The sequence below is a fragment of the Mauremys mutica genome, chromosome 9 (assembly GCF_020497125.1).
Source record: "Mauremys mutica isolate MM-2020 ecotype Southern chromosome 9, ASM2049712v1, whole genome shotgun sequence".
Taxonomy (NCBI): domain Eukaryota; kingdom Metazoa; phylum Chordata; order Testudines; family Geoemydidae; genus Mauremys; species Mauremys mutica.
Genome location: NC_059080.1, coordinates 28,598,830 through 28,617,742, shown reverse-complemented (window position 1 = coordinate 28,617,742; position 18,913 = coordinate 28,598,830). Strand labels below are relative to the sequence as shown.

General features: G+C 39.0%; 1 protein-coding gene across 1 annotated transcript in view; it reads right to left on the bottom strand.

The window, feature by feature from the left end:
- LOC123377890 (connector enhancer of kinase suppressor of ras 2-like) overlaps window positions 1-18,913 on the bottom strand; it is a 474,233-nt gene that overhangs the window by 71,599 nt on the left and 383,721 nt on the right. The window contains exon 15 of the mRNA XM_045031225.1: window positions 9,292-9,340. Within this exon, the coding sequence (XP_044887160.1) occupies window positions 9,292-9,340 (49 nt within the window). The remainder of the gene's footprint in view (window positions 1-9,291; window positions 9,341-18,913) is intronic.

The window sequence follows — 18,913 nt, the reverse complement described above, 5'->3', positions numbered from 1 at the left end:
TTACAAATCTCTTATTTTAGACACAGGACACACCGGAGGGCAGGAATTTGAATCTTGAAATCCACATACAAAACGGTGCATCTGGTAATGCTGAAATGGTTACAAGTGGCGAAAGTGAGCAGATTTGTGGATTCTCTTGACCCACTCTTAATTCCACATCTGAAGATAATTCCACAAAAGTGTTGTTTGCCCTTGTGAACTAGTGTACAAAATAATAAAATTACCAAAGTGACAAAACTGTAGAAAATGATAATATACAGATATTTTCCATTATTTTAAAGATCTTTAACAAATTTGTACTTTTTTATCACCAGCCTTTGAGAATCTTGAAACTTAATCCCTTTCCCCCCACATATATGTAGCATCTGTGTGTGTCACTTGCAAACCTTTTAGAAAATATTGCCTTTTTATTTAAAAAAATTCCTCAAGGATAACCATACAGTTTGATTTGTAATTTAAATATTGTGACAAACCAAGACTAAGCACACCTAATATTTCATAAAATAAGGCTCAGAAAAGGCTTAATTAAGAATGTTATTTTAATAGTGCAGTGGATAGGACCCACTCTACTCTTCATTAAGAAAACCAAAAGCACAACAAACTAAAAACAATGCCCCAATAAACTATGATATGGGTGAAGGAGATTTAAAGGATAATTCCGAAATTGATATTTAAAATATGAGAACCAGCCTTAGGGGACCTCAGTTCTTGAAAGATGGCAACAAACAAAGACATTCAGGGATATACAGTTAATATGATTAAGTGACTGGAGGGACTGAATTATAAGGAAAGATTAAAAGAACTAAATGTGTACTGCTTAGCAAAGCAGTGAATAAGGAAGAGATATGAGAATCTTTTACAAATATCTGAATAGTGCAAACACCAAGAAAGAAGAAACACTGTTGAGGGAAATAATCCAAGGGTCAAATCCTGCTCCCTTTACTCATCTAAGTGCTCCCACTAATGCCAATGGAATACTAGGATGAGTAAGAGGAGTAGGATTTGGCTCCATAAGTAATGGGATGAAACTGGATTTCAGGGGAATGCAGATGAATTGGAGTCTTCCATCTCTAATTTCTGTGATTCTGCTAATTACATGTACTTTATGGTCACACTTAGAGTACATATGGGATTATATTTACAAACACATGAATCACAACTTCCTGTTCATACATGCAACGCTGAAAGAAAGCTGGGAAAGGAAGACAGAACATGTCTGAATAGCATCATATTAGCTAATTTACATTTATACCACATTATTTATGATCATGTTATCTTAGTTTCAGCACATTCCTTTTCCACTAATCTAATTTTGCAAGGAGATGTCTCAAGTGACCTGGGCAGAATGTGAGCAGTTGGCATACTAATTAGAACCTATCCAAGTACTTTATGGTATCTCTCTACAAAGTCAGTTTGCCAAACAATCTCATTTTCCACAGATGTCTCTCCAGAAATCCTGTGATTCTCTCAACTTTTTTAGACTCCTTCTCTCCCTTTTATCTCCTTACTTTATCCCTCCTGAATCTTTGCAGTATTACCCAGTTCCCTGAGAAAACCACCTCTTGCTTTCCCCTCCTCCCATCTGGTTCTGTGTCCTCACTCTTACTCCATACACTTCAAACATCATCAACAACTTTTTCCCCTCTGCTACTCTCCTCAGCTCTGTAAAAATCTGCTATTATCCACCCTCTTTTAAAAAGCTTTCCTGCCGGCCTAACTTCTACCCTATATGTAACCTTTCATTTCCCAATAAAACCTTCCCTCATCTCTTCTTTCACCTTGCACACAATATCTGTCCATAGCACAGAAATCATACTCCACAGCAAATAAAGGCAAAGGGAACCAGACCCGTAACTACTGTTCCAGCCCTCGGTTCAGTCTTGCCCTTCAGAATAAAGTCTACATCTGTATCTCAGGGTTGTGGCCAGTGTTTCTTTGTAATAAAAGGTGGGTACATATTTCCAACCCTCCTAGAGAGGCTAATGCGAGTGCAAGGAAAGAGAAGATGCTAAATAGTTATGCACCAGCAAAGGCAGAGACTAGTGTCCTCCATTCTAGTTAACAATTAAACTGTCTACAATGAGTTTTACTTTTGTTTTTTCAATTTTTGCTTAATTCTTACATTTGTACCCTGAACCTTAGCTCCCCTTCTTATTTTTAACATTGTTCTGCCTAAGAATTTATTTGTTTTTAAAAATTATTTAAAACATCATCCATGAACAATAACTAAGAACCCCACTGGAGTGCAGCTTTGAGACTGTAAGCAGTTGAAGATACCAATTTTGTTTTAAATGTAGAGCCAGATTCAAAAGAACTATCTGCTTTGTGCCACTGTAGTAATATAAATTAGCCATAAATTGGAGGAGAGCAGCCCATATATTGGTGGATCTTGTCATTAATTGGCAACTAACTTATTGGTTTCCTTTTCCAGAACATTAAAAAAACATTTAAATTATTTTCTTTAATACATAGGCAAGCTTAAGAAATAAACTTCCAAGACATGAAACTGTAGAATTTCACTTCTGAAATGTCAAGAAAATAGATATTAATTTTTAAAATGTTGATTTGCTGTGAAAGCTTAGAGACAGACTGGCCAGCATGGAGGTATGGAATGGGTGAGAATGGGCTGAGGCAAGTGCAGGGTAAGGAGAATAGGGAGTAAGCAGAAAAGTATATGCATGTGGTTACTGGAGATACCAGGAAGGGGAAGGGTTTTGGGGGGGTACAGGAGAGTCACTGAGGATGTAGCAGAGGACAGAATATTTGGTGGCAACATTGGGGGTAGCACCAGGCTGGAGATATAAGTAAAATTGAGAGAAAGCGTGTCACAGGCAGGATACTTGTATTGAGGGGATGAAGGCTGTGCCCACTGAAAAGCAAATCACAAGAAGCTATTTTCATAACTCTTTTGCAGGGATTCATATGAAATGGGACACACAAAGGGATTCAATGGCCATGTAATTAGGTAGGACACAGCTTTAGTGTTAGATTAGAAATGGCAGGGATGTGTCCTTTCTAGTGGTATAATTCATTTGTGATGCTCACTTGTCTCTCAGACGTTCAGTTTGTTTTTCATTTAGTGCACTTGAATGCTCAGAAAAGCATAAAAATGTCTGCAAGTTTTTCCATACTTTGTTATTGCCATATTTCATATACCCACAAGCATTTATTTTGATGGAGTATTTTTATATATTCTAAAACAGAAGGAGGAAAAGTAGGCTTATCAAATAGAAAAATAGAAAAGTTTTCATTAAATCTAATTGTCCAACTGAAGGAAGAAGTAAACAAATGGGTGTTTAAAGTGAGATATTAATAACTTACGTAAGTTTTTTTATAAACATTCAATTTATGAAGAGTCCCCTTAAGATCTTTTTTGTTTACTTTATTTGCATCTAATGGTAGAGGCACGTGATGAAACGCCCCTCCCCCTGCATATAAATGACAATTATGAAGTAACTTCCATGGATATTTTACAACAGTGCTACAATCAGATGTTCATTGTAGATATGACTTTCTGGAGAACAAGTCTGTCTAGTCTCATGATCTTGCTGCCATTTGTTACTGAAACTTGTAATAAATAGCAAGTTGAAAAATCAGGCCATGGAGCTGACAGAAAAATGTGAAGTGTTCAAATTGTAGGCGCTAACAGTGCAGCTGGAACTGTAAGAACAAGAACACTCTTTAATTTAGCATTAAGATGTTGGTGTTGTGTTCTCTCTCTTTGGTCATGAGGAAGCTGTCCACAGTCTGATGTGATGAATCAGGTCATATGAGGATTTTCTTGCCTAACACTTTACCAATTAAAATAACAATTTTTCACAGCTGTCTGCTTTTGGATTTCTTTTTTCACCATGAACTAATTAAAGTAACAAAAATTGGTAACAAAAAAAATCAGGCATCAAACTAATTTTCTCCAGGATTCTTCTTTCCCCATTTGTTCTATTACTTCTCTAGATACTGTATTTTTCTTAGCTCCCTACCCACTTTTAATTACTTTGTTAGCCTTTGATGTTTTCCTAGCTTTCCCCCTATTTTACCAGAAGTGGCTTCTCACCTCTAACTGAAGAGAGAGAGACTCACTGGACATCTTCACGTTAGAGGAGTACAGTATGATGCTGTCCAATGTCGGGTAAGCAATTTCATTCATAAGAACATAGGAACATAAGAATGGCCATACCGGGTCAGACCAAAGGTCCATCTAGCCCAGTATCTGTCTACCGACAGTGGCCAATGCCAGGTGCCCCAGAGGGAGTGAACCTAACAGGCAATGATCAAGTGATCTCTCTCCTGCCATCCATCTCCATCCTCTGACGAACAGAGGCTAGGGACATCATTCTTACCCATCCTGGCTAATAGCCATTTATGGTCTTAGCCACCATGAATTTATCCAGTCCCCTTTTAAACATTGTTATAGTCCTAGCCTTCACAACCTCCTCAGGTAAGGAGTTCCACAAGTTGACTGTGTGCTGCGTGAAGAAGAACTTCCTTTTATTTGTTTTAAACCTGCTGCCTATTAATTTCATTTGGTGACCCCTAGTTCTTGTATTATGGGAATAAGTAAATAACTTTTCCTTATCCACTTTCTCAACATCACTCATGATTTTATATACCTCTATCATAGCCCCCCTTAGTCTTCTCTTTTCCAAGCTGAAGAGTCCTAGCCTCTTTAATCTTTCCTCGTATGGGACCCTCTCTAAACCCCTAATCATTTTAGTTGCCCTTTTCTGAACCTTTTCTAGTGCTAGAATATCTTTTTTGAGGTGAGGAGACCACATCTGTACACAGTATTCGAGATGTGGGCGTACCATGGATTTATATAAGGGCAATAATATAGTCTCAGTCTTATTTTCTATCCCCTTTTTAATGATTCCTAACATCCTGTTTGCTTTTTTGACTGCCTCTGCACACTGCGTGGACATCTTCAGAGAACTATCCACGATGACTCCAAGATCTTTTTCCTGACTCGTTGTAGCTAAATTAGCCCCCATCATGTTGTATGTATAGTTGGGGTTATTTTTTCCAATGTGCATTACTTTACATTTATCCACATTAAATTTCATTTGCCATTTTGTTGCCCAATCACTTAGTTTTGTGAGATCTTTTTGAAGTTCTTCACAATCTGCTTTGGTCTTAACTATCTTGAGTAGTTTAGTATCATCTGCAAACTTTGCCACCTCACTGTTTACCCCTTTCTCCAGATCATTTATGAATAAATTGAATAGGATTGGTCCTAGGACTGACCCTTGGGGAACACCACTAGCTACCCTTTGTTCCCTGTCCTTTAACCAGTTCTCAATCCATGAAAGGACCTTCCCTTTTATCCCATGACAGCTTAATTTACGTAAGAGCCTTTGGTGAGGGACCTTGTCAATGGCTTTCTGGAAATCTAAGTACACTATGTCCCACCGGATCCCCTTTGTCCACATTCATAACTGTGAAAGCCAATCAGCACTGAGTTTTTGAAAATTGTGGAGTTGGGTTCAAATTGATATAATCTGCCATTCTGATTGTCTCTTTTGAAGAACCTAAATTTTGTCTTGCAGAAGAGGTAGTACTCTTCTCTCCCAGTGTCTTATCTGGTGCATAAAGTGTCAAGAACATGCTGGAGGCTAAGGTTTTACACAATTTTTAAAATGGCTAGTTTAATGTAGGGTTGTTATTCCTAAATTCATGAGTTAATATCTCATTGGTACTAGAGACAAGAGTACCTGAGTAACTCCAGCAAAGACTTACACATGTGATTAACTTTATGCACTGTGAGCAGATACATAACAACACTCAGTCAAATACACACTCAACATATGAGCAGGATTGCTGCCTAAATTAGTAATTTCAGACAGCAGACTATCAATTATGTTTACATCTTCCCAATATGGAGCAGCTTGAGCAGCTTCTGTCATGAACTAGACACAAGGGGACAGATACTCAGATATAGCTGCTCAGCTTCACTGGAGCTATACCAGTTTACACTAGCCGAAGATCTGTCTGCAAAAACCTGATTCTCTACTCCTTGGCACCTGTGTAGTCAATTACACTGCACAGTGGGAGACACGTTATCAGATCAGAATTGTAATATTTTTACTCACTAGGATATTCACTTTGCATAGAGGTAAATTACTATACAAGACACACGGCAGTGGAGAATCAGGCCCAACATAGTCTAGATACTCCCCATCTTGGTTATCTATATTGGTTACAGGATAAGAAAAAAAAATGTTGAATTGAAGATTAAACCCTAAAATTATTTTTTTATGCAAGGCATTGATGAGTACATTTTAAAACTGGGTAGCTCCCATTTTGAAAATAACTATAACAAACAACCAGAATCAGAGATGAATGCCAATTCTAGGAACTTACATCAGGCCTCTTTAAGCAATTATTCTTACTGTCACCTGAAAACATCCAAGTAGTAGCTACAATTATAGCTGTTTGATTTATTCCCTTTCTTTTCTTATTGTTCCTCATCCATTAAAAGATATTTGTGAACCATGTTATAGTGTTCAGGAATGCCTTTCTGTTTCTCTGTAAAATTATTTAGTCTGAAACTATCAAACATTAGGTCCGTGTGGGAGTATGATCATGTAGAAAAAATTAAAGTTTTTTAAACAGTGATGTGGAATTACCTAGAGTAACTATTTTTAGAGTCAGGCAATAAAAGATCATCCTTAAACTAAAGTTGCACAGACTAACAGTAACATTACACAGATATTTGTGTGTACATATACATATATATATGTGTGCATCTGTTTTTGCAAATCATCACTAGTTTTATATGCCAGATAGCACAGAAATTCTTGGAAATGACATGTTATCTTTCCATTTGTTCAGAAGGTAATGTGTTTTTTATGTTCTGAAATGTCAGACTAGGACAAAAAAGGAAAATAGTTATTTACAGTGGTCCATGAGAATGGTGACACTGTTTCTGTAAGTCAACGAAAAACACACAGTAAATGTCATTGTAGTGGGCCAGAAGTGTCCAGTGCATCCCTCATTGCCTACAGGCAGCCTGTCTCATTTCCCTTCTTGGATTGTTCAAGAAACTAAAAATCATTTGTCTATTCCCATCCCTTCTCTGATTGTGCTTTATTACTTTAACAAACATTAAAAATAAAGTGTTCAAGTCTATCCAAAAGTCCACAGAAACAAAGATTTTTCTTCTTTCTCCCTGGGGCTTCTTCCTCTCCTTCCTGCCTGGACTTCGCCTGCTTTGGCAGGCCACTCCCAGGCCCCACCTGGCTGGAGTCTAAGTCCTAACTCCCAGGACTCCCTGATAGAGCCCGCTCACTCCTAGCAGTCTCTAATCTCTCAGCAACATTGAGTCCGCTGTCTTGATTTAAAAAAGCATCTTTTATCTGGTCAAGACATAAGGCCTCACATGTTTAGCTGTTAAAAACTGGAAATCTGGCCACAAAAAACATGTCATCTACTCAAAGTCTTCTAGCTACTTGCATACATGCCTATCCTTGCAGATGGCATGTTATCCTCTCTCAGGTTTTTCTAATCCTCATTCTGAGATATAGATATTAAACAACAATGAGTTTAATTGTGAAGTCTTTCAGTCTTATAAATGGTCATCATTCTTACAGAAAATCCCAGTATCAGGTACTAGCCCTTTATACCTTTTCAGAGGCCTTATCTAGACTAAGATTTAAAGGTGTGATGTTATCAATTAATTCTTAGGAGCCTTTAAAAGTCTATTTCTTGTTTCAAAGCTTGAAGAAAACTTTAATCACCAAATCCACTTGCTTATACAATTTGCTACAAATGCTGATCTTAATTTGAACAGAATGCAAATTCAAGTAATAAGCAAAAAGTGATTGGACACCAAGGCATTTTGTCCAGCGCACTTCAGTTCTGTTTATTAAGTATGTGTGCTACGCAGTGCATAACCAGAAGGAAATGAAAATTCATAGCAGTCTGGCAGAGGACTATATTGTGCCCTCAGCTATGTGGACGCAACTTCCAATGAGTTCAACAGAATTTTTGCATGTTGTATCTGAAGGCTGAATTCTGACCAAAGAAACCATGGACAAAAATCAACAAAGAAAATCAAATACAATTTTCTCTTATGTAGACATAATTTTAAAGCTATATATTTAGGTGGATTAAAGGTAAAGTGCCTAGTAGACAGATTAGGAATCAAGAGAAGTGGGTTCTACTCCTGGCTTTGCCACTGATCTGCTAAGTGACCTTGGTCAAGTGGCCTCACTGCTCTGTGCCATTCTATAGTTTCCCTGTCTGTAAAATGGGATAACGATACTGACCTCCTTCATAAAGCACTTTGAGATTTACAGATGAAGTAACTATTATTTAAATTAAACCTCATTATCTGTTTATTACATTTAAGTAATTAATAAACAAAATAAGTGAAGTAGGGCTTGATTGTATAGTTACCACAAGCTGTGGAGCAGCATAATTACATTAACCCAGAAAAAGACTAGGAACTGAATTGTGGTGCAAAGTGAAAATGTCCTCTTCTCCATTGCTGCTGGGGGAAGTAATTTGGCACAGATGTGCCAGCTGGTGTGTTAGGAGGAAGAGTTAGGGTTCCTCCTACTCCCAACCCTCTTTTGCATAGGGTTGGAGTGGTGAATAGTGGTCTTGCAGGAGCTGCTCTCTAGCCCAGCACAGTAATCTGTAAGGCAGACAGACAGTGTAGGAGACTGAGGGGTCCTTTTTATTTCCTGAGTCCCTGGCAGGGCATACAGGGCAAGCCAAAACTTTAACCTAAAGCAGGGGAGGGAGACATTTTGATATAAAAATCCTGGCATTGTTTAAAAATCACATGCAGGGAAGAATTTTAGAAATATAAGGACGAAATAAAGTAAACCTCTCTCCCAATACTCCTGCATGCCTTGGAAAATTTACAAGATTCCTTCCAATGCCTAACCCACCATCTTTGCAGGTAATTTGAATGCACTTTCAATGTTTTGAGCTTTAAAGCATGCCCTGGACTACTTGGTTTTTTTGTAACTATAATGTTGCCCATCATTTCTGTATTACTTGAGAAATCTTGACTTTTCAAATCTTTCATCAGTATAGACAAAACTCAAAGACTATAATACCTTGTGTATCCTTTACATCAAGATATGACAGTGAAACTTAGATTGTAAGCTCTTTGGGGCCGGGACTGGCTTTTCTGTTCTGAGTTTGTACAGCGCCTGTGGGGTCCTGGACCATGACTAGGGGGTCTTAAGCATTATTATAATATAAACAAATAAATAATACGTAATAATGAAATTAGATTGGTTGGAATATTTCTGTTTTTAAGGTAGTGCAATAATTATTTACCTTCCTCATGGATGTGCTCCCTTGACGGTCACTGGCAGAACTAGCGTACCTATGACAGAGATGAAGATTTTAGAATGTAAAAGAAAACAAACAGAATATGAATAAAAATGACATATATTCAGGCATGTGTAGTGATTTAACTGCATGACTCCCAGTGATGGTAAACGCAAATCATGTAGCTAAATTTCTGTGCAGCACTTTGAAAATATACCTAATATATGCAGTTTATACAACTGAAGTATTAAAAATGAATCCAGGTCCATCTTCAACATTCTGATTTACAAATAGACAAATTCAGTGTAAGAAAGTCTGATCCCTTTGCAAGTCTTTGTCCTAACAATCTTCAAAGTTAATTAACTGAGGTATAGCTAATGCAAATATTGACAAAAATAGATTTAAAAAAATTATTTGAAGTGACTCTTTCCTCTGTGTCTTTAGTGAGTCTTGTATGTACTAGGTTATAAATTCTTTACAGTATGCATCACCTTGATATCTGTGTCTTGTACCAATGGGACTTTATATGGCTGGAAGAGGGCCACACCAGCCATTGCAACCTTCAGGCCGAAAGAGAGCACCAGAAGATATAGTTAGTTGGTTGGTTAGTGTGATGCTGACAGACCAGGTTCCAGCTCATGACAACGCCCCAGGCCTCACTGAACACTTGCAAATGCATAGCTGGAAACCTGTCTTACTTACCTGTGTGTCAGCATTATTAAAATAGATATTAGATAAACACATTCTTATCAGTGTAACAGTGTTTAGACTTGATAAAATGTTTGTAGGATGCTGCATGTATTAATCTCATTTGTAACCTCTGTAGCCCATGGTGTAAAGTTATACTGAGAGTTTGCATTGTAAACCTCTGTTATTGCGTAACTCACCAAACAGGAAATGAAGCATTAATGCAAAGGGCTCATCCTGCGTACAAGATGGCCTATTGAAGGCAAATGAGGTATGGTGTAGCATCTAAGAAGAGAATCCCTGTTGACTGCATTCCTAATTACCTCCAAGGAAGACAGACCTATGCATGAACTCATCCCATCAGTTTGGCCCCTGGAGTGGAGGGGATAAAAATCCCTGACAAGGAGAAACTGAATCTCCTTTATGCTGTCTGTACTGTGAGGGGCAAAGATTCCTAGACATAAGCAAAGAGATCCCCATGCTGCTTGGCATGGGGTTAGTCCTGAAATAAATTTTGAACTGACAGATTACTACAACTGTTACCTTTTGAATCACAGACTGAAACTCATTGCGTATTGTGGCAGAGCTCCGACCTTGCCCCCATGGGTCCTGCACTTCTAGGCGGTTTATGCTAGCCTCTGTGGCTCACTGTGACCCTCCATGTAGCCCTTCTCTCTAGGGCCAGGGTTACAGTCTACTGAGCCTTTTTCATCATGTGCCAGCAAAGAGGTTGGTGAGAGAACTCCCACAGTCTCTGTTGTCCCTGGGGGATTATTTCAGAACAATTTAGCCTCCTGTCCTGGCAGGGGCCTCACTTCCCCTCCCAGGAGATGTTCCTGTAGTGGTGGGTTGGGGGGGAACCCGGGCCTGCCCTCTACTCTGGGTTCCGGCCCAAGGACCCTAATGGTAGCAGCTGTTGGCAGCCAACCTTTCACTGCCAGAGTTGCTACATTTCCCTGGGCCACTTCCCCACAGCTCTCCTGCTTCTCCCTTCTTCACCCTTACCTTAGGGCTCCCTTAACGATGGTTTGAGGGTGTCTTCATTAACCAGCCCTTCAGCCGCACTTCCTCTCCTCTGGCTCCCTGGCTCTCCCCCTGCCTGACTGGAGTGAGCCCTTTTTATAGTATCAGCAGGGCCTTAATTACAGTCAGGTGGTCACACTAGCTTAATGGCCTCATCTGACTCTTTGCAGGTTCATTAGAGTCAGGTGTTCTCATTAGCCTGGAGCAGCCCCTGCTCTGGTCAGTCAGGGAACAGAAAACTGTTAATCCAGTGGCCAGTATATCTGCCTTCTGCTATTCTGCTGTTCCCAACTGGCCTGGGTCAATCACAGTATATATGCTTGCTTGTTTTAACCTATAAATAACTTTTTCATTTTCCTAGTTAATAACCTTTTACTTAGTTTATCACAGGATTGGCTACAAGCATTGTCTTTGGTGTGAGATCTAAAGTACAAATTGACCTGGGGTAAGTGACTGATCTTTGGGACTGGGAGCAATCTGAACATTTTGTGATCTTTGGTGTAAGTGACAATTTATCACATAGTCCATTTTACCTGGGTGGCAAGATAGCCTGGAGTGTCAAAGGGGACTGTCTGTGACTCCATTATAAGGCTATTGTAGTACTTCAGGAGTTCACATTTGTTACTGGGTTGGTGAAATCTAATTATAGAACATTCAATCAGTTTGGGGTGTTTGTCCTGCTTTTTGACAGTCTGCCCTGAGGTTGGCAATCTCAGTTATGAACTACTCCAGACATCATGACAGGTAGATAGAACATTTTTATTCACATAAAGCAGCATTTTCTTGGCTTCTTCAGAAAAAATACAGTAATATCAGTCCAAATTGTGAGTTTTGCTTTAAATGTCACCTATGTTTTATGATGTTAGTCCGTAGACATGTGTTTGATTGTGCCCTGTACAAGTAATTTTGTTCAACACACTAAGCTGTGTAAATTTGTCATTTTCTCCCATATAATTATACAGTCATAACAGGGATAATTTGTGTTATTTCCTGTGCCTTTATTTTAGCAACATGTAAGGACACTTACATATACACTGACACTAGCAATTGTGGTGCCAAAAGAACTAATTTGACAGGACTGGTAGGTAACACTTTTGTCACTGAGAGAAGATCCTAAACCTTTTCTCTCATTCTTATCATCCTGTATCAGACTTTGTAATACTGTTTCATGAGCCCTCATAATCTGTTGGACAGACTTCTCTAATGTGCCATTCAGCAACTCTTCCCTCACGTTATAGCTGCTAAAACACTGCTTAGTAGGACATGTAATGACACAGATGGTGACCTCTCTGACTTTTCCTCTCTAAATCTTTCAGTTTGAGTTTTTCAGAGAATCATATTATCACACCAACAAGGCATGTATAAAGCATTGACACATACCTAAAATAGGTTCTCTGTTCTCTCCATTTTCATAGTAAATAAACAAGAATCTGTGTGTGCCTCTCATCTCCTTGATAGAGAAATCGCCAAGAATATAAAACAGACACTCCGGAGAGATCAAAATAAGGAAGTCCAAAGAGGGAAGAATAGTATAGAGATTCAGAAAGCCCCAAACGTACTCTACCACTGATGACCTAGCATTATATTCTTGGCTGGCAAACATGGTATGCAACTGTCACATCTGTCCTCAGAAAACAGCGGTCATCATGGCCAGTTCTTCCAGACCCAGAAGCTGCCTATGACAGGGAAACTGGGGACTCACTTTTAGATAGAAAATGAAAACTGAATTAACTACCACAACATAATCTCTGTTTAGGGCCTTATTCCTGCTGGTATTGAACTCATTGCTATTGCTGTTATTTCCCACAGGTTCTGTGGTACAATTTGCAGCCTTTTGTAGGGTGCAGCTTGGAGCCCCACCACACTGGGGAAGCATCAGGAGGATTTGCCTTTCAAGAGGCAGAATCTCTCTGGGGCTAGTGCACGCTCTGCACCATCCATTAAGGTGGCATCAGTTAGTGCCCTGATGCACTGATCCTGCTTGGCAAGTCAGTGAAGAGAGGGAACAAGACTACCAATCCATGCTCAGAGAGATTACTATTGTACTTGGCCCTGGCACAAACAGGGGGAGACTTCTTGCCTATCTCCCCCCACAGCCTCCCTCTGAACTCACACATTGCTAAATTACAGGTAGCATATTTGAATAAAGCAATGTTAGCTACTGCATAAGGTGCTTTATGTGAACAATTTGGTGTGCTGAATTGACATTACCATACTTAGGAACAACTAAAAGGACTAATTGGTATTCAGTATAATTTAGGATCCTGACAAGGAGCTGGCAACAACAAACAAGCCAAATCAATCATAGAATTGGGATTTAAGCACGCTGTCAGTCACTCATGCTTTACTACTTGGCATGGCATTGAATAGGAAACTTGCTGCCATGAAAATATGCAATATCTGGTGGTCTGTGCCCTCAAATATCCATATATACATGACAGGTTTCAGAGCAGCAGCTGTGTTAGTCTGTATCCGCAAAAAGAACAGGAGTACTTGTGGCACCTTAGTTAGAGACTAGCAAACTTATTTGAGCATAAGCTTTCATGGGTTACAGCCCATTTCATCAGATGCATAGAATGGAACATATAGTAAGAAGATATACATACATATAGAGAACATGAAAAGGTGGAAGTTGCCACCAACTCTAAAAGGTTAATTAATTAAGATGAGCTATTATCAGCAGGAGGAAAAAAATTTTGTAGTGATAATCAAGATGGCCCATTTCAGACAGTTGACAAAAAGGTGTGAGGATACTTAACATGGGGAAATAGATTCAATTTGTGTAATGACCCAGCCACCCAGTCTCTATTCAAGCCCAAATTAATAGTATCTAGTTTGCATATTGATTCAAGTTCAGCAGTTTCTCATTGGAGCCTGTTTTTGAAGCTTTTCTGTTGCAAAATTGCCACCTTTAAGTCTGTTACTGAGTGACCAGAGAGGTTGAAGTGTTCTCCTACTGGTTTTTGAATGTTATGATTCCTGATGTCAGATTTGTGTCCATTTATTCTTTTGTGTAGGGACTGTCCAGTTTGGCCAATGTACATGGCAGAGGGGCATTGCTGGCACATGATGGCATATATCACATACTTGTGGCTAGCCCTTTTCCTCCAAGTTAGTTCCTGCTCCTCTTGAGTCTGATGTTGATGAGAAGACAGACTATAGGCTTTTAATTTGATGGATTTCTGTGCACGAAAAATTGGAGCCGTACATGCTGTGGCTTTTTCCCACAGGTTGTACTGTTAAATTTGGTTTCCAAAAAAGTGTCTTTATTAATTATTGTTATTATATTAAACATTTATTAAAATGTTTAAAACAATTAGTCTACATAAAGCACAGACAAATTTGCCTTACGCAGAAAAAATACCATTCTGAAAGACAGTCTTATGTGGAGATTAAGAATCTTTTCTTAGATTCTTGACTGGATTCAGCTTGAACTCCTTGGAAGATCACTGATCATGTTCAGCCTCACAAGTTATATAAGAAACTGGAATAAAAACATAGGGCCAAATTTTACTCTCACTGAATTCAGTGGGATTCCACCAGCGTGAGAACAGAATTAAGTCCCTTCACCTTTATCTCATATAGTTGTTTTTACATATTGCAATGCATTCAATTGTGTAATGCCTTTGGAGACAGTTTATGTGGCTCTAACCTATACCTTCAGGAGTATATTGATAATGAAGTCCTATTCCATTCCTTTAATTCCTTTTTGACTTTGGAGTTATGATGATCTCAGTGGAAGTGTTTAAGAAACTCTGTTATATGAAAGTACAGTTTTTCCCTGAAAAAGTGATTATGTAAAAATGGCCCCATCCTAATCAATCTGCTCTCCGTGCATACTTAGAAATATATCCACCTATTTTATAATTATTTGTATTATGATTAAGATAATTTTGACTACTAATTAATTCTACAGACTGACCTAAATTCTCTTTTGGCTTGCATATCAACAGTATTCCTAACTAAATTCTGATTGCAAAATCTTTATTGTTGGTAATGCATGAACCAGAAAGAACTCATTTTGGTGTTCAGATTATACTTGGAATCTGCAAAACTGGCATTTCTCTTCTGGAGCAGGTTTTTAATAAAGTTACTTTTCAGAGTAGAACCATACTTGAAAGATGTTTCTTTGAGATCTCACAAAGGACACCTCATTCACAGCTGAAGTCAGTCTTACATCACACTGCATTGCTAACCTTTAGTCTTGTAATTTTGCTTCCACCTATAGTAACAATCATTTTACACCTGAAACTTAATGTGATAAAATACTTTGAAAAACAGTCAATTCACACATGGAGTAACCACTCCTTAATAGTTTATATTGTCCATGTTAAAAGTAGGGGATAGCCATGAGTATGCCTGGCTGGGGCATTCATTAACAGGTTTGGGGTTTTTTTGGAACAATGCATCCTCATGGGGCGCAGTGCTGCCAAAGCAGTCTGGAGCATTGCTCTGGCATCTAAAATCCAGGATGGAGATATGCTCCAGTCCTTTGGAAAGCTACGCTCTGGCAGCTCTGCCAGATCCTTCCTACCCACAGACTCCTTTGGCAGCGTGGAGCCCAGGGAGAGCTAGAACCTTGGCAGCAACCCCTGGCTGCTCTCTCCCTCGTAGGCAGTGTGTATGCGTTCATTGTCCCGGTAAGCATGTGTATGGGCTGTCTCTGTGTGTGTGTGTGTGTATATGTGTGTGTGTGTGCGCGCGCGTGCACTCTACCTGCATGTGAGACAGAGCTGTCCCTGTGTGTGTGTGCATGTTTTCCCTGTATGCGTGTGTCAGCTGTGTGTGTGTGTGTGTGTGTGTGCACTCTACCTGCATGTGAGACAGAGCTGTCCCTGTGTGTGTGTGTGCATGTTTTCCCTGTATGCGTGTGTCAGCTGTGTGTGTGTGTGTGTGTTTGTGCACTCTACCTGCATGTGAGACAGAGCTGTCCCTGTGTGTGTGCATGTTTTCCCTGTATGTGTGTGTCAGCTGTGTGTGTGTGTGTGCACTCTACCTGCATGTGAGACAGAGCTGTCCCTGTGTGTGTGCATGTTTTCCCTGTATGCGTGTGTCAGCTCTGTGTGTGTGTGTGTGTGTGTGCACTCTACCTGCATGTGAGACAGAGCTGTCCCTGTGTGTGTGTGTGTGTGCATGTTTTCCCTGTATGCGTGTGTCAGCTCTGTGTGTGTGTATGTGTGTGTGTGAGTGTGTGTGTCCCTGTCCATCTCTGCGATGGTGGGAGGAACACTAGCTAGGCAAGATAAGTTCTTTATGGACTTTCATTTCATTTAGTAATTGGTTAATATTTAAAATTATTACATTTTTGTTGGTTTGGTGACACCGCTTGCTTGACTAAGTACATTTCCTGCAGATTTATGTAGACTCTACATTATGTTATGTTAAGTGGCTGTACACGGACAATATTTAATGCATGTGGAGGCTTAATTGTTTTAAGTCATTTGCAGCATAAATGATTTGCTGTGATATCAGACCTTTGGTCACTGCTCATCCACCATAAATTGGAGCCCACCTAATTTTCCATTCCTAGCTATGTCACTGATTAAAAGTAATTTCTTTTCACATTCAGTGGGAAAGAGAGTCATTCACTTTAATGACCATGGTGAACAGTTTCAAAAACATATGTAGCATGAATTCTACATAAGTCCTGAAAATCTACCATCATGTACAATTACGTGGGTGAAGTTTCAAATTGTTCTTTCTTTTGGCAACTGTTTCTTAGTCACAACACTGCTTATAGCGAAAACAGCACTATCTTCTCTCCTAAATTCAGATTATTATAAGGCTTAAAAGTAATTAGTAGTTATAGAAGAGTCAATATCAAAGTGTAGAGAGCCCTGTAAGAAAAAAACGACACTTTGGAAATGAAACTGAAAGCATATGTAATGTGTTGGTGAGATAAATAGAAATGTCAGAAGCTTAGCTACGTAGGACATAAGTGTAGCTTACAAAGAAAGCACATGTAAGGCAAATTGCAGAGACAACGCTCACACCATATAAAATTCACATTCTTTCAAGCAAAACATCCATAGATAAGCCAAAGAAAATAGAAAAGCAGAGGAACAAAGGTCAAAGGAAAATTATTTCTGATATTTAAACTTGATAAATTAACAACATTTTGACTCATACGTGTACTAAAAGCAGCTTGAGATAGAAGCAGAGGATAATCCTTATTAGAAAGTCATATAGTAACATTACATTCAGTTACAAAGTACTATTTTTAAAGTAAATAGTTTAGAACAGAATTTTGTAACTTTAAACAAAATGTCCTAAATCCATTTAGTCACAAAATTAACCTTTCATTTTTATAGCAAATACTCATGGAAAGATACTGAATCAACTAGTTAGGGGATTGAAATCTTCCACGTATTCACTGAACTTAATACAACTTGGGCAGGAGCAATAAAAGCTTCCCTTACCATAACTCACTAATGTGCCTAATCCCTGCTCTATACAGATTGTTGTTCAGTCTCTATTATTGGGCCTCTCTGCTGAGACTTACAAGGGTACCATTTCTGATGCTGACCAGTGCTGGTGCTAGCCCATTGCGGGCCCTAAGCAGGAATATTTTTGCTCCCCTAATACTAAAACAGGCAAGTTCTTATAATAAAAAGCTAATGGTGGACCATTGAGCTGCTTGGGGCCCCTAAGCAATTGCTTAGTCTGCGTATGCTTACTGTCGGCTTTGGTGATGACCCTTGTCCACTACAAACTGGACTAATACCACAAACACTTTTCACATAATCCTCCAAAAACTCAGGCAATGGTGATATCTTTCAGTACAAGTAGCTGGGTGAGCTTTAAATGTTTTGATGTTCAGTACAGGAAAGCCCCCTAAAACATGGATCTGAGGCTAGTCGTAAAGAAAACTCCACTAATTCACTAAGTTTTATTCTAGTGTATTGCCACCAGTTTTATAGACAACACCAGTGTCATCAATGATGGCAGTGGAGTTCTAGGAACAGTGTTTGTTGGTATTTTAAAAAAGTGTTATGGGAGCAGAGGAAAGAAGAGGGATGGGAGAAGGAAGTGGTTAGGTGAGGAGGGGGAGATAAGAGGTCATACAAATAATTATGTCAAAAACAAGAGAAAAGGCAGAGAGTAGGCTTCAAAAGATATAGATATATTACTGGATAAGCACCCAAAATTTTACAGGATCTATTAGAACGATACATCCAAACCATCTGAATTTCACCCATTGCTAATAAATATATCCAAACATATTGAATCTAGGAGCTAGATTGCTGACTTTAGATATAGATGTTTTCATACAGACCAAGTTACATGTGGCTCTCCTAAAAAGGAAGGGTGTAACTTAGTCCACAGCTTCTATAAATACCAGGACACAATGCTACAATCACATTTGGCTTCAGTTTTAATGTTGCCCAAGTAATGAGTGCAGGATTGGATCTACAGTTTTTAATGCTGATGATTTCAAAACTATTCTATCAAATGTGTCCTCTTTAATCCATGGTAGTGAACAAGTCAGTTCTGTTGCTTTGTGAGCCAAAAGTTAGCACATCCCTGAGGCAGGTTAATGAAGGCTGCAGTAAACAGTCAGAAATAGTTATGTAAGTTGCTAACTGGATTAGCTCAAATGACTCCAGCCATCTGAGCTTTCACCTGTAAAACATCAGATATAACTGAATTAGTAGTAGTAGGGATTTTTCAGACTTGTGCAGTATAGTAGAAGAAAGCTAAAATCATGCTGAGTTGACCCAAATTGGGCTGTTGTTTTCTCTTAATCACAGATGGTCAGGAGAATCCCCACAAACTTTTCCCCTTTCATTAGTGCCTTTTTGGCTTTGTGTCACTGACACTATTCCTTCATCTCGGAAAGAATGGAACACAATTGAGGCCCATCAATGCTGTTATTTAATCAGCCAAACAGGTGCCTGTGGAGTGATGTGACGTTGCA